Below are 14,037 nucleotides of genomic sequence, written 5' to 3'. Positions count from 1 at the left end.
TGCCCATCCCCTGAAACGGAGACTCATCAGCATGGGAGTCCTGCTCCTGAGTGGTAAGGGGGACCCTCCATGCCTGCAAGTCCACCCACACCCGCCCCAGCTCTGGGAGGCAGTTCCAGGGCATGCAAGGAGTGCACGGGTCCCCCAGGCTTGTCCTACATGCCCAGTAACATGGGGTGCTCCTCAGACCTGCTTCCTGGATGAGGGGTGGCACACGCCATCCCCACTGGGGACTGTGGTGATGTGGGGCTCCCCAGCCACCTGAGGCCAGCTGTTTCACCAGGTTTGGGCCGTGACTGGCAAGCAGCTCACGGCCAGAGAAGGGGGCTAGAAGCAGTTTCCTGGGGGACAGAGAGGAAGGGTCGCTCATTTCCCAGCCCCCCTTGGATGGGGGCAAGGAGCTGGCCAGCAGTGGGACCCTGTACCCTGAGTGCCCATGTGCCCCGGCAGGCACTGGACCTGCATCGTGTCGTGGTGCCACAGCTGCCCCTGCCTGGGGACCCACTTTGCAGACGCAAACACCAAGTCTGGGAGGAGAGGCAGGAAGCGTGGGGCCCCCGAACTCCAACCAGGGCTGCGGAGAGGATGCCCCCCAGGCAGTCCTGAGGAGCAGGTGTGGGGGGTGAAATGGGGGCACAGACATCAGGCTGAGAGCCTCACGACCCTCATGTCCCAAGAGCACAGCCGAGGTGGGGCTTGGGGGGCTCAGGAAGCCCACCAGCTCATGGAGGGCTGCTCCTCCCGCCTTGGTGTCGTTGCTGGAGGATGGACACCAGGGCCTGCAGGGCGGGTGGTGGCTCCCGTGTGGCCCTGGGGCCAGAACAAACATTCCTGTTGGGGGAGAGGAAGTGCTCTCCTAATAGTATTATTTCAATTAAGAACCAACTTTAGGCCTTAATGTCTGGGGGTCTGAGAATCTAATAGATATCACATGCCTATATTTGCTAGTGTAGTTTGGGGGGCATATGGCCTAACAGGCTCAGAACGGTGCCATCCACAACCTGTAGGGGGTGGGGCCCTCGGGGGGGACACACCGAGTCTTTGGATGTGCAGGGGCACACAGGTGAGGTCAGAGAGAAGCGGCTGAATAGCGCCCAGACCGCAACCCGGACCCAGGTGCTGTCTGCTACCTCGGCGCCAAACCACAGCTGGCCGGCCAGGTTGTCGTGTCGGATCTCCTCAGGGAACTTGACGCAAAAATCCCGTGGGGCTCGGTCCTGGGGGATGCACACATCCATGATCTGGTTAATCACGTTTAACACATTGTCCTGAAACAGAAACACGGAAAGTGCGCTAAAACACAGCTCTCGAGGGAGCCTGTCGTACCGCTCAGAAGATGCAGAGAACACACGAGGCATTTTCCTGCTCCTCAAGACTGAAAGCAATATGGTCACACATGGTGCCTGCGGGACAAGCCCTACAAAAGGCACAAACGCTCCAGACGTGTGTGGGTAAGGCTGAAAGCCCTGCCTCCTGTCCCCTCGCAGGGCTCCTCACGTAGACTTACCGGGAGCCCTGGCCCCTGCTCACCGCCCTGCCGTGTCCTCTGCTCACTTAGTGATACCCGGGGAGCTCTGCTCTCCCACAGGGCTCGCCCTTTGTGACCTCTGACCGCACACCTTACCCCCCTGGGCTGGACAGCACCTCCCACCCCCCAACCTGGGCTGGACCGCATGCCCTGCCCCGCCTGCTCACCCACATCCAAGCTCCCTGTGGCTGCACTCACAGTGGCTGATCTGAGCTTCTCCCTCTCTGAACACTGGTACATGAATGTCTCAGGATAGAGCTCCACAAATGGAGTTGCTAGGTGGACAGACATACAAAGCTTGACAGATACAAACAAAAAGCTGATTTTCTCTACCAACTTGCTGTTTGCTTTTATTACTGTTACGAGCCTGTGTCATTCTGGGTGTGTTCACAACACAATCAGGCAAGACTGCTCAGGGACCACAGGGACAGTACAGAAAAGCAGCCTCAGACCCGCCCACAGAGTGGACTCCGAGGCCCGTCCCCTATGAGTAAGGGCGACTGCAGGAGCCAGGGGCAAGCAGACTTCCAGCAGGCGGAGCACCCAGGCAGCCTCAGTACCCCTGCAGAGTGAGCAGGCGAGCACATGGGGCCCCCTGCCCCTCCTCCAGGCATCATCCCCTCCTGCATCCCCTGGAACCAGCCCTTCAACCACAGCAATAGTAAATCAGCTGCAGGGAAGAGGTACCAGCACTGGGCTCCTCCTACCAGAGACCCTGACTCTGGCTGGGCAACCTGGGGCAGGCCGCTTAACTTCTCTGATCCACTGGGCTGCGTATGAAAGGGTGACCATGACTCCCAGGCTGCTAGAAGCACCGTGTGAGCTAGTTTGTAAACGCTTGGCTCTGCTCTGGCCCACAGCAAGCCTCAATACATGGTAACTTTTGTTTTAAAGACTCTTCAAAGTTATTTTACTCAATTCTTTCGTGTTTAAAATGTATACACGAGAGGAATGTACTTGTTTTATTGCATCTTAAATCACATTCCACTCTTTCCTTACAATTGTCCTGTTCTTTAAACATCTGCCATTCATTCTGTAGAATTACAGGAATGTTGAAAGCTTAGTTTTTTAATTTAATTTGTTAAAGATAAACGCATATTCATCACAAGAAAATGGAAACAGTGGAAAGTACATAAGCAGGGAGAACGTCCTTGGGGAGAAAACTCCAGGTTGGGTACATTCCCTTTTACTTCTTGGCCTCCAGGGCCGGGCTTCCGTCAGAGCTGAGATCATCCTGGGACAGAGCAACACAAGAGTCCAGCCTGTGGACCATCCTATTAACCCGCTGCTTCCTCCTCTGCTGGACATTTTATGATGTTTCTGATTCTCCACCATGAATAATGCTGCCATCACCACTGTGGTGCATCACACTCCGAATTTTGAGTTATTTCCCTAGGATCCACTCAATTCCAAAAGTGGAATTACAAAGTCAAGTGTAAATCTTATTTACAGGCTCTGAAGTCAATCTGCCAAACTGATTTCCAGAAAGATCACACCGACACTCTCACCCTCGCTGATTTTAAATCTCAGCATCCTCCCTTCTGCCCTCAGAGACTGGAGTTTCACTTTTCTTAGAAAAGATAAAAAAAATCAGCATGAGTGGAAAGCATGACCCAATGCAAAGAAAGAGTCAGTGCACTAAACTCTGAAGGAAATTCTGCACTGTAAGGAAAATATTGAGCCTCTACACACAAAAAATAAAAATAAAATTCAACCAATATCAAGTAGTACCACTGTGAGTTCTTACATGGTTTTCTGGGAGGGAAGGCCACTTTCTCATGATTCAACAAACTAATGAACAAATAATCGCTGTTCCAATGGTGCAAATGTCAGCAATTATTAAGAGCCAAGGACCTGAACTTGGCATGGTGGCAGGGCTCGCCCACAGCTGTGTGACCTCTTTGCAGCAGCGCTGGGACCCACTCCCCTCCTGCTTGGCCTGCTGGAGCCTCGGCTGCCTGAGAGTGAGGACAGGGTCCTTCTTATTCACTGATGGCTCCCTGTGCCTAGAGCACAAATGTGCCTCCGTGAACGTTTGCTGGGACTTCTGATTACAGGCCAGATGGAGTTAAAGGAGACAAATTTACCCCTGCAAACAATAACAGCAGTAATGGGAAAGAGGAAAAAGTAAGACAATGGTTCTCGAGACACTGGGCATCACTGGCAACAAAGGGCCCCTGGGAGAAGAGAGACAACCCAGGTGAGGACGACAGCCTGACTCCCCGCAGGTCAGGGCCCGGAGAGGGGACCCAGTGGCACCCAGCCAACTCCCAGCCAGGAGGCCAGGCAAACCAAGGCAGCCAGAACCCAGAGAGGCAACCCTGGAGATCTGGGAAAGGCCCCCAAGTACTCAGCGGGGAACTGGTTACCACATGCCTGTGAACACCTGAAGGGCTATGGGGGCCAGTGAGCAGAGCCCTCACAGAGCTCAGATCGCGGGAAAGCGCCTCGCTCATGGGGCACTGGGTAGAGTACCTAAAAGCGTCCTGCCCCAGCGGCACAGGATGCTCAGTCCCCGCCCAAACACAGCTCCAATCTCACCCAACATCATAAAAAACAGGATCCAAAAGGTTCAAAGTATTTCTAAGTAACGAAACTGCATCACAAAATGAAATTAAAAAGATTTATAGGAATACAAAAGCAATCGGCTCCCAGCAAGGTAAAATTCACTGTATCAGGCATCCAATAAAAAACAACCAGGCTTGCAAAGAATTAAGAAAATATGACACATGATGAAAAGAAAAAGCAGCCAATCAGAATCCACCTGCCTGAGACAGACAGCAGGCCGAGTGGCCAGGGGACCTCGGGGCAGCTACTGCGACTGGCCTCCATGTGTTCAAGAAGCTAAGTGGAGACAATGAAGAAATAAAAAGGACACAAACTGATCTAGAGATGAAAATCACAGTATCCAAGATGAAAAAAACAGAATACTTGGATGGGATCAACCTCAGATCAGACATTTCAGAAGAAAGGAACAATAAAGTTGAGACACAGCAAATGAAGTTCTAAATGAATCAGAGAGAAAATCATCATCATGATAGAACAGATTATAACAGAACAGACCAGTGAGCTGTAGGACAACTTCCAGATACCAAATACGTCTATAATTCAAGACCCAAAAGGAGAGGGAATGGGACAGAAAAAATATTTGAAGGAATATGGCCAAATTTGGAAAAAAATTATTAACAAACTATAAACTCAAGACCAAGAAGTTCAATAAACCCTAAGCACAAGACACATGAAGATAACTATGTCAAGTCACGCAAAACCAAATTGATTTTCAAAACTAATAAAAAGAGAAAACCTTACAAGGAGAAAGAGAAAAAAGACATGTTATAGCCATGGAACAAATAAAAGGGTGACATTTAATTTACCACCAGGAACTATGCAGGTGAGAAGGCTGGAACAACATCCTCAATGTGCTGAGGCGACAAAGTCATCAACAACTTACAGCTCTAAGGGCAGCAAAAATATCTGCCAATTTCGAAGGTAAAAATACTTTTTCATTCTAAGAAAGGCTGAAAGAATTCATGCCCAGCAGACCTGCATTTCAAGAAATGGTAAAGAAAGTCCTTCTGGGAAGGAAAATGACAGCAGATGTATTCAAATAGAGACCTTCACCAAACAACAGAGCACCAGGAAGGGCGACTGCCTGGGAAATACACAAGATCCTCATTTTACTATGTAATGTCCTTTAAAAAATGGGCCATTTAAACAAAAACACTGGCGATATAGTGTGAGTCCATGTAAAACGTATGGCAAGAACAACTTAAGTCTCCTTTGCAGGGGTGCCAGGCCACTTGGCATGTGGTCCAAGAGCCTTACAATGGTTTACTCCCATCTCCTCCTCCTGCATCAGCTGTAACTGGGGCAACTGCTGGCTGAGGGGCAGGAGATAATGAAAATGGTTAATGGAAAATCCAAGCAATATAATTTACCATACCAACAAATCAAAAGGGGAGAAAAGCACACAATAATCTCAACAGACATGGAGTTGGCACTTGAAAGCAGTATGACATCCATTCCTGACGACACTGGACAGGCTGTGAGGAGAGGCGGGTGCCTCGGGCGATAGAGGGCACCCGGAAACCCCCGCAAGGGCTGACAGGGTGCTCAGCAGTGAGAACTGAATCCTCTCCCCCCGATTCATCTACAGATTCAATGTGATTCCAATCAAAATCCCAGCAGGATTTTCTGCAGACCTCTAGATAGTTTTTAAATTTCATATGAAAATGCAAAGAACTTATAACAGCCACAGCTTTGGAATAGAAGAACAAAGTCGGAGATCTGACACGGCCTGACTTTGACTTATTATAAGGCTACAGTAATCAGGAGAGTGTGGTATTGGCCTCAAGACAGATCAGTGAAACATAATAGAGAGCCCAGGGATAGACCCACACATATGGACACCAGGTTCTTAATAAAGGTCAATAACAGTGCAGCACAGAAAGACCAGTCTTTTCAGTGAGAAAGGATAGTCTTTCTAACACATGATACTGTAACAACTGAAAATTCATTTGCAAAAAAAGAATGTTGGTCCAGTCCTCACACTGTTACACTAAAGTTAAGTTGGTATGGATAACAGACCTAAATGTAACACCTAAAACTATAGAACTTCTAAAAGAAAACATAGGAGAAAATCTGATGACCTTAGTTAGGACATACTTCTTCAATATGGCACCAAAAGCACAACTTGGAAAAGAAAAAATAGATAAACTGGGCTTCACTAAAATTTAAAACTTGTGCTCTTCAAAAAACTAAGAGAATAAAAAGACAAGACACAAATTGGGAGAAAATATTTGCAAATCATAATCTTACAAGGGCTGATGTCCAGAATATATAAAAAAACTCTCAACAGTCAATAAGAAAATAAAGAATTCAACTATTCCAACGAGCTCCCACACAAGGAGACCCTCTGCTGTGCTGAGCTCTCCCTGCTTCACCAAGAGGCCAGTCAGCAGTCCAGGTTCCCAGCCTCATTCTTTCCTGGGCCACAGCTCTTGATGTGCCAAGTGCAGACGTCTGGTCACACCCACAGCCAGGTGCAGACCGCAGCAGACAGGAGGCTGGTATCTGCAGTCAGGGTGCACTGGGGACCCTTCTGCCCCCTGAGAGCCCACCTGGGTATCAGTGCCTTCCAGCACGGGGAAGGTCAGGGGTGTCCCTCGCCAGCCGTGGCCAGCCTCACATGGGACACAGAAAATCATCACATCACAGATCTACAGCAACGTGCACCGACGCCCATTGTGACCCTGTTAACTAGCTACACTCGAGACAAGGCCCACCAGCACATTCTGCTGCTTAATTTTCTCCACGGCAGCACCTAAAATCATACTCCCTTGGTATAAAAAGTTAGGGTATGATTTAGGAAAAAATAAGCCAATGACAGAATCCACCCAGAGCAGCTCCAAGCCTGCCTGCAGCATGGAATCCTGACTGGACCATACCAGTGTCCTGGGGAAGCCGAACAGCACCACAGCCCAGCGGCTGCCAGTGGCTTGCTCCCTCGCAGTCCTGGAGGTCGCGAGTCTGAGGTCAAAGTGCGGGTTGGGCCTCCGAGGCCTCTCTCCTTGGCACATGGACAGTCGTATCCTCCCCTCATCCTCACGTGTTTGTCCTGCTGTGTGTGTCTGTGTCCTGGTCCCTTCGTACAAGGACAGAGGCCAGATTGGGTCAGGACCCACCTAGTGACCTCATTTCACCTTACTCACCCCTGTAAAGGCCCCATCTCCAAACCCAGTCACATTCTAAGGTGCACAGGGATGAGGGTTTCCACACATGGATTTTGGGAGACACATGTCAGCTCATTACAACAATGCAGGATTGATTTCATCCTGCTGGGCTATGATTTCTTAGTCCTTTACGGTTTTCTGAAGCAAGGAAGAAAGTAACACACTTGCAAATGTTCCCAGAAACCCACCTGCGTGGTCACTGGCGCTCCCATCCATGTGTTTCCTGAAGTGAAAAGTCATTTATGTGAAAACGACTCACTGGGATCTCTTCTAAATAATATCAGCCCAGCAAAGCTGAACCGCCACATGATCCTCAGCCCTCTCGGCCTCACCTCCACAGGGCCACATGGGAAGCTGGGGTCCATGCTGCTCCTTACAAACCCTGCCCCAGGGCAGCCCCAGCCGGTTCTTGGAAGAAGGGAATAGGCCACGGCTGCTTACTGAACGTCTGCCGTGCATCCTGCCTTAGGCTGAAGACTTTATCTAAACGGCCCCATCTGGGGTGGAAGGGTTCCAAATACCACACCCCAGCGTGGACTGGCTGACACCACGGCCAGGGATAAATTATTGCAGGGCCACACTGCCTGCCTAGGCCTTCAATGCACGAGAAGTCAGTGGAGGGGCAAGAGTACTAACAGGACATAGCGGGTGTGAGGAGGCTCGGGAGCTTGCAGCCCTGTCCCCACCCAGAGCTGGCTGCCCTTCACCTGTTCACCTGAGATCACCTGGGCCTCTGTGGCCGGTAGCTCCAACCTCCACTCCCAAGGGCCACTCTGTGGGGAAAACCCACTGGCTTCCACACCACTGGCGCCCTGGAAGCTCTACAACGCAGCCTAGTCCTCCTGTCCCCTCAGCCAGACAACTAGCCCCACCACCTGCCAACTGCTGGCTGAGCAAGAAGACGGTCAGGGAGCACTGGGCTCGTTCTGGCCCCGGGACTCTAGTGAGAGAAGTCAGACTTTCCGGCAGGCGGTACGTGGTGAGGCTGCCACGCTGAGGATGAGAAGTCTCCCAGCCCAGGACAGGCTCCCTGAACGCACCCCTGCAGCCGAGCCAGAAGGGGTGACCTGTACACAATCGAGAGCCTGCACGCAGGTGTCTGGCTGGTCCCAGGTGTGGGGCCCCCCCTCCAGCGGCCCTGGGAAGCTGAGACAGGCCAAGCAGGTACCGCCACATGCTCTCCACAAGAAACCCTGTGCTCAGCTGGAGGCTCTGCCAATCTGACGCGACCGGGGAGGCCTGACCAGACAGGAGATTTGGGGACTTGTCACAGGCCAGGATTGGGCAACAAGACGGTGGGGGGATGGGAGCTCCAGCTGTCCATGACTGGCCGCCGGCCCCAGTGCCGGGAATTCAAGTCCTCTGGGTGCTCAGCAGGGGTGCCCACACCCTGTGGGGGACTGACTCTGCCTGCTCAGCCCCTCCCGCCGCCTCTGAGCCAGCCTCGCTGCTGCCACACCGTCCCCCCGCCACACAGAGGCAGACTCTCTTCCAGAGACTATTGTCAAGGGATGAACCATCAAACGAGCCAGCGCCCTGGCAGTCAGACAGAAGGTGAAGCCTGTGAAACTCAGAAAAGACAAAATACCCCCTTTCAGAGATGAAAACACTGCCCCACTTGAATTTCTGAGCATTTAGAAGTTCACTGCAGCAGGCATCCCGAGCCACCCAAGGAGGCCAGTTAAACAAATGGTCCCATGGTGAGCTGTTATGAAATTACAGTACGTTCAGGAAGACACCCCTCAGCAGAAATTCTAACTCTGTTTTCCTGAATACAGAGCCTGGACCCATGATGCCTCACCACAATTATCTGTTGTGCAGAAAGCAGCGCCCCAGCAGGCCTGACTCCCTTGCGAGGCCTGCGTGCAGCATGGCCCTGGGCTGGCACCCGGGAACCTGGATGTCGGGCAGGTCCCAGCACCCTCGCTGGGAAGAGCGGCTCCCTCTGCCTCACCTGTTGTGCGGACAGCCCTTTCCTCCCGGGGTCTGGAAGTTGGAACTGGTGCCCCTGGTAGGCAGCCCTCCACGTATCATCCAGTGTGCATCCTGGTGCCTCCACGGGAGAGGACGCTGGAGGCCGGTGCCTGTTTGCTCTGTGCTTCGCCCACGTGCTTCCCCCTTGTCTGGTTCTGCTTTGTGCCCAGTCGCTGTGACCAGCCACAGCCTTGAGAGTCTCTGAGCCCTGGGAGTCCCCGCAGCAAGAAGCGGGGTGGTCTGGGGGCCCTGATGCAGGTGTCTTTAGAGAGCAGGGAGTAATGAAAGATGCTCGTGCACTATACGTGTGTGGGACCCCTCTAGCTTTTTGTGACTAGCCTCTTGATCCTTAAAAGTTGCCTGGCCCACATCTAACTCTGTGTCCTTTCTGCAATTTACCATGCGTGTCAAGGCTATCTGATGCACTCAGCTTCGTTTTAGGCCCACTTGGTCAGTCTGTAGAACATGGTTCTACAAAGGCCGGTGCACTGGCCTAAGCAGGTCTTGGAACCATAGCACTGGAGGGGGAGCACGCGAGGTGCTGGAGAGAGCCTCCCCCGTGTCAGCAGTCAGTGTGTTCTGGGCACCAGGAAGGATGCCCTCCCTGGGAAAGGAGACCCTCCTGGACCCCTAGTCCTCTGGGGAGTGGGGGCTCCTGGTCCTTCAGAACCAGCCAGGACCTGCTCCTACTGCCCTGTGAAGAATTTGGTAAGAACTTAAGTCCTTATCCAACTACTTGAGGCTGAACACTCAGGGTGGGAATCTGCTTCCCTGCACCCCACCTGCTGTGCCGCCCTGGGAAGCACACCCCCAGCCCCCACCTCCCAGCCTGTAGGCAGAATACACCAAGAACATTCTGGAACTTTGTGAAAGACCCTGGCACTGGACAGAACTCCGTTGTGCCACATGCCCCTCGTGCTGGTAAAGCCTCCAGGACACGCAGTAAACTGAGAGGATATTTTTAGCATTGCTTAAAGGGCCATCTCTGAATTCTGTAGCAGGGGGCAAGCCGGCATTAGCTCTGAGCAGGGCCAGGCAGGCCCATCCCCTTTCCCATGCTAGCTGCTCCCTGACTGGAGCCCTCCTGGCGCTTCATGGCCCGGATGCCCCCAACCCCGTGTGCTCTCCAAGGGCATCCTGTGCAGTTAGCTACATCTAACCTGGCTCTTTCCCCATACGGTCCTGCTCAAGGCCTTCCCGCCTCCACGTTCAGTTTCTGGTGGACCAAGAGGTCCCCAGCTCACCACACCCAGCACCTCATCGGGACCTACACTGAGACGTCCTTGCAGAGTGCTAGCAGGGGACGAAAGCTCAGCCTCACCTGGGAGGGCCCCACTGCACCCACTCACCTGACAGGAGCGGAACTGGCTGACGAGCAGCGTGCACCGCTGCGGGTCCTTGCGCCCATCCAGGCTGTCCAGCTCAGCCGCCACCTGGTTCAGCTCCTCGTCCGCATAGTAGAACTGGGCCAGCAGATGCGGGTCCGACCTCTGCAGGGAGGGAGGCATCAGAGTGCGAAGGGAAGCAAAGCTGCCCTCAGGCAGGAGGCAGGGAAGTGTTGGGGGAGGCCCGAGGCTGGGAGCCCCAGGAGACAGCATCTGGGGGAAGCCAGATGTCAAGCCCCAGGGGAAAGTGGGGTCCAGAGGCTGCAAGATAAGGGAATCAGTCCTTAGGAAGTAGTTTTTATCCAAAAAACTAAACGGCAACAATAGACAGCCACTGACTCACATGACCTGGTGTGCCCCATGAGGACAGACAGGGGCCGTGCATAATACAAGGCTGCGACCCCAGGCTTCCCCTGCCCACAGCCCAGGTTCCTGACACCAGGAAATGCCGATGCAGGGAGCCTCCTGCTAATACATGGGGGCCTGGTTCTAGGTCTCAAGGGCAGCTACCCACCTAGAGCACACCCCCAGATGCCACTGGCCTGCTCCTGGCCAACGGCTCCCGCTCAGCTCCAGCCCCCCTGTTCCACACACTAGCAAGTGCACACCGGCCTCAAGACCTTTGCACTGCCTCCTCTGGCCTGAGAATGAATCATCTTCAAAGTCATACAGAGAAAGACAAACCAATGGGTACCCTTCACCTCGGTTCTATCTGAGAGTCGGCATGCAGCTGTTCATGGCCTGTCTCTCGTTATAACTGCAGGACATGTTATTTTCCCAGTCTTGTTTCCCTTTTCTCCCCACTTCTTTCCCTTCCTCTGGCACACAGTCCCTCCCGTTTACGTGGCCTGTCCCAGGGTTACCTTTCCTTGGCTCAAAGGTCTTGGTCGCTCAGTGCTGACTCTTGGTCAGACATCTAGGCTGGGGAGGAACCCCCAAAAGAGGCTGAGTGGACCCTGGGGATACCATATGATCCAGGCAGGCCAATGGAGGCATCCCCAGGACTTCTCTCAGGACAGTGGTGGGCAGGAGGGCAGTTCCTTGCCCCCTTGCCCAACAAGTGGGGTCTGAGCAGCCCTCAGCCGGGGTGCAGGGCCGGGTGTCACCAGGAACAAGATACACACAGACCCCACCCCAGCATCCCATGTCTCATGTCCTCCTTGGTCGCTCGAGCTCATGTGTCCCCTCCATGGGCTCAGCTGACTTGCCTGGATGACTCCTCGTGAGGACACAGGAGCAAGACTGGGGTGGCAGCTGGGAATGCTGTTTTGCATCTTTCCTGCTTCACCGACTGGGTGGTGTGTGGAGTGCCATTAGCAGCACCACCAGCCACACAGGGGCCGTTCGCTCTCAGGGAGGGGGCTGCCCGAGGGGCTGAGGCCACCATCTGACCATGGACCTGTGTGGGATACTGCTGGGGAGCCTGGGAGCTCAGGAGTTGACAGCAGTCACCACAGCCGCTGGCCCTGAACCCACCGGCTCCCCTAAGAGCAGTGGGGATGGAAGAGCAGGAGAAGCAGGACCCGCTGAGGACAGCCCCACAGCAGACACCTCTCTGTGCCGGGTTCTGGCACAGAGCTGTCCTGGAGCCCTCAGGGTTGACATGTGTCTGTTCCTGCAGCCCTGACTGCTGCTCACCAACCCACCACTTGGCCCAGCAAATAGACCAGGGGCTGAATCTAGGGCAATGCATGATGACAGATCCAGGCAGCTAGGTCTCTGCTCTGAGGAAGAGGGCACATGACAGGGGCCATGCCCAGGCCCATGCAGAGAGTAAGTAGCTACCTGTTTTTGCTTTGGCACCAAAAACGTCACCACAGATGAACAGACCTTGAATCCAAATGTTCACACACCAGCCCAGGTGTTCTAGGCCCCTCTGCTCTTGGCTGTGCAAACCATGGCCAGTGGCAGCAGTGAGGATGGAAGGTCTGGGAAAAGCTGATGGTGGCCATGGTGCCAGCTGTCAGGATGACAAAGCCCTGCCGCTCATCCGCTCCCACCAGACTGAGACGGCCCCTCAATGGACCTAGGAGGGGACTGAGCCTCAAGAGGCTCCCTACACAGCCCTTGGCTCACATGCACGCCCTCCTCTGCATTCCAGAGAGGCTGACAAACAACTACAACATGTGTGCCTGTGGAACCGTAGTGGGCAGTGTGTGTGTGTCAGGCACACATGCACAGGTGTGGCTATGTTGTGTGAGTGTGCATGTGCATGCCTGTGTACACATGTAAGTGCATGTGTGCATGTGTGTGGACATGTGCATGCACGTCAGTGTACGTGCAGGTGTGTGCACACATTTGCACCTACAAGTGTGTCCTTGTGTTACACCTGTGTGAATGCACATGTGAGGGTGCATTTATGTGTGTGCATGGGTGTGCACAGCTGCATTTGTAAAGGTGTATGCATGCATGTATATGCATGCATGCATAAATGTGTACATGCCTACAAGCGTGCACATGAGTGAAAGAATGTGAGTACACATGTGCAATCTGGGAAAGGGCCTGGGAGGTGGGGAGCTGCCTGACGCTCAGAATGGTGCCCTTGCCACTGTCCCCACCAACCATGCAGTCAAGGGCCCCCCTCTGCCCTATGCCCCTCCATTAGGGCCCATTTCAGGCTTGCCTCCCATCTGGAGCCTCCTCTTGGCTTTGGCTGGAAGCCAGAGAGATGGCGAGAAGTTAGCCTGGACAGAGGACCGTACACTCTTGATCTCTGACCCCCCAGCTAGGACTCAGGGCCCAATCGGCAACAACATGGAGAACTCAAAAAGGGGAACTGAGAAGGATCAAACAAATGGTGGCATGAGAAGTGAGGCAGAACTCTCCTCCAAAAACCACACATAACATGAAAATGCAGCAAATACTACTAATCCTGAAAGCGACCCAAAAGAATGCTAAGACAGGCTGCCTACCTCTGGGGAACAGAGAGGCCTCACGGAAAAGGGTAAAGTAGTGAAGCTGTGATCTGGTGGGACCTGAGCCCTTCCCCCATCCCGGCTCACAGGCAGGTGGAAGAGAGACAGGGTGGGGAGGGGGTAGCAACCCAAGACTGCTGAACACCCAGCCCTGGAGATGTGCTCAGGACATTAGTGGGGTTGGAAAGCAAACACAGGTGGAATACTTGGAAAGATGAGATTCCAGCCAGTTATGGAAAACAGGGATCCACAACCAGCCAATCCAGGACGAAAGAAAGGTGGGCACTTTGAAAGACTTCCCAAGAGTGAGAGGGCTGCTAAAGGGGCAAGGATTACACAGAGCTTACTGCTCGGAGAAAGGACAGATGGACAAAATTGTCCTGGTGCACTCAGTCCAGCAGGTTTGGAACTTTCAGGAGCTTCACGAGTTCCATTCCCGACTGGCAACGCAACACCGAGGCCCCACAATGCAATACGCAGCCTGCTGCTCCTTCCTCCTGGCC

The 14,037-nt window shown here is 53.3% G+C and overlaps 1 protein-coding gene across 10 annotated transcripts in view; it reads right to left on the bottom strand.

Moving 5' to 3' along the window:
• The window catches only part of ZFYVE28 (zinc finger FYVE-type containing 28), a 113,075-nt gene that overhangs the window by 53,860 nt on the left and 45,178 nt on the right, over nucleotides 1–14,037 (bottom strand). For 9 of the 10 annotated variants that reach the window (XR_008997658.1, XR_008997659.1, XR_005031961.2 and 6 more), the window contains exons 2-3: nucleotides 10,584–10,724; nucleotides 1,131–1,268 (exon numbers count right to left, since the gene is read on the bottom strand). Coding sequence is in view for 6 of the 10 variants with exons in the window: in XM_036921206.2 (XP_036777101.2) it covers nucleotides 1,131–1,268; nucleotides 10,584–10,724 (279 nt within the window). In the remaining 4 variants the exon portion in view is untranslated. The remainder of the gene's footprint in view (nucleotides 1–1,130; nucleotides 1,269–10,583; nucleotides 10,725–14,037) is intronic. The other variant, XM_057502039.1, reaches the window with a different exon arrangement.

This window comes from Manis pentadactyla, chromosome 5 (genome assembly GCF_030020395.1).
Source record: "Manis pentadactyla isolate mManPen7 chromosome 5, mManPen7.hap1, whole genome shotgun sequence".
Classification (NCBI taxonomy): Eukaryota; Metazoa; Chordata; class Mammalia; order Pholidota; family Manidae; genus Manis; species Manis pentadactyla.
This window is presented reverse-complemented; position numbering and strand designations above follow the sequence as displayed.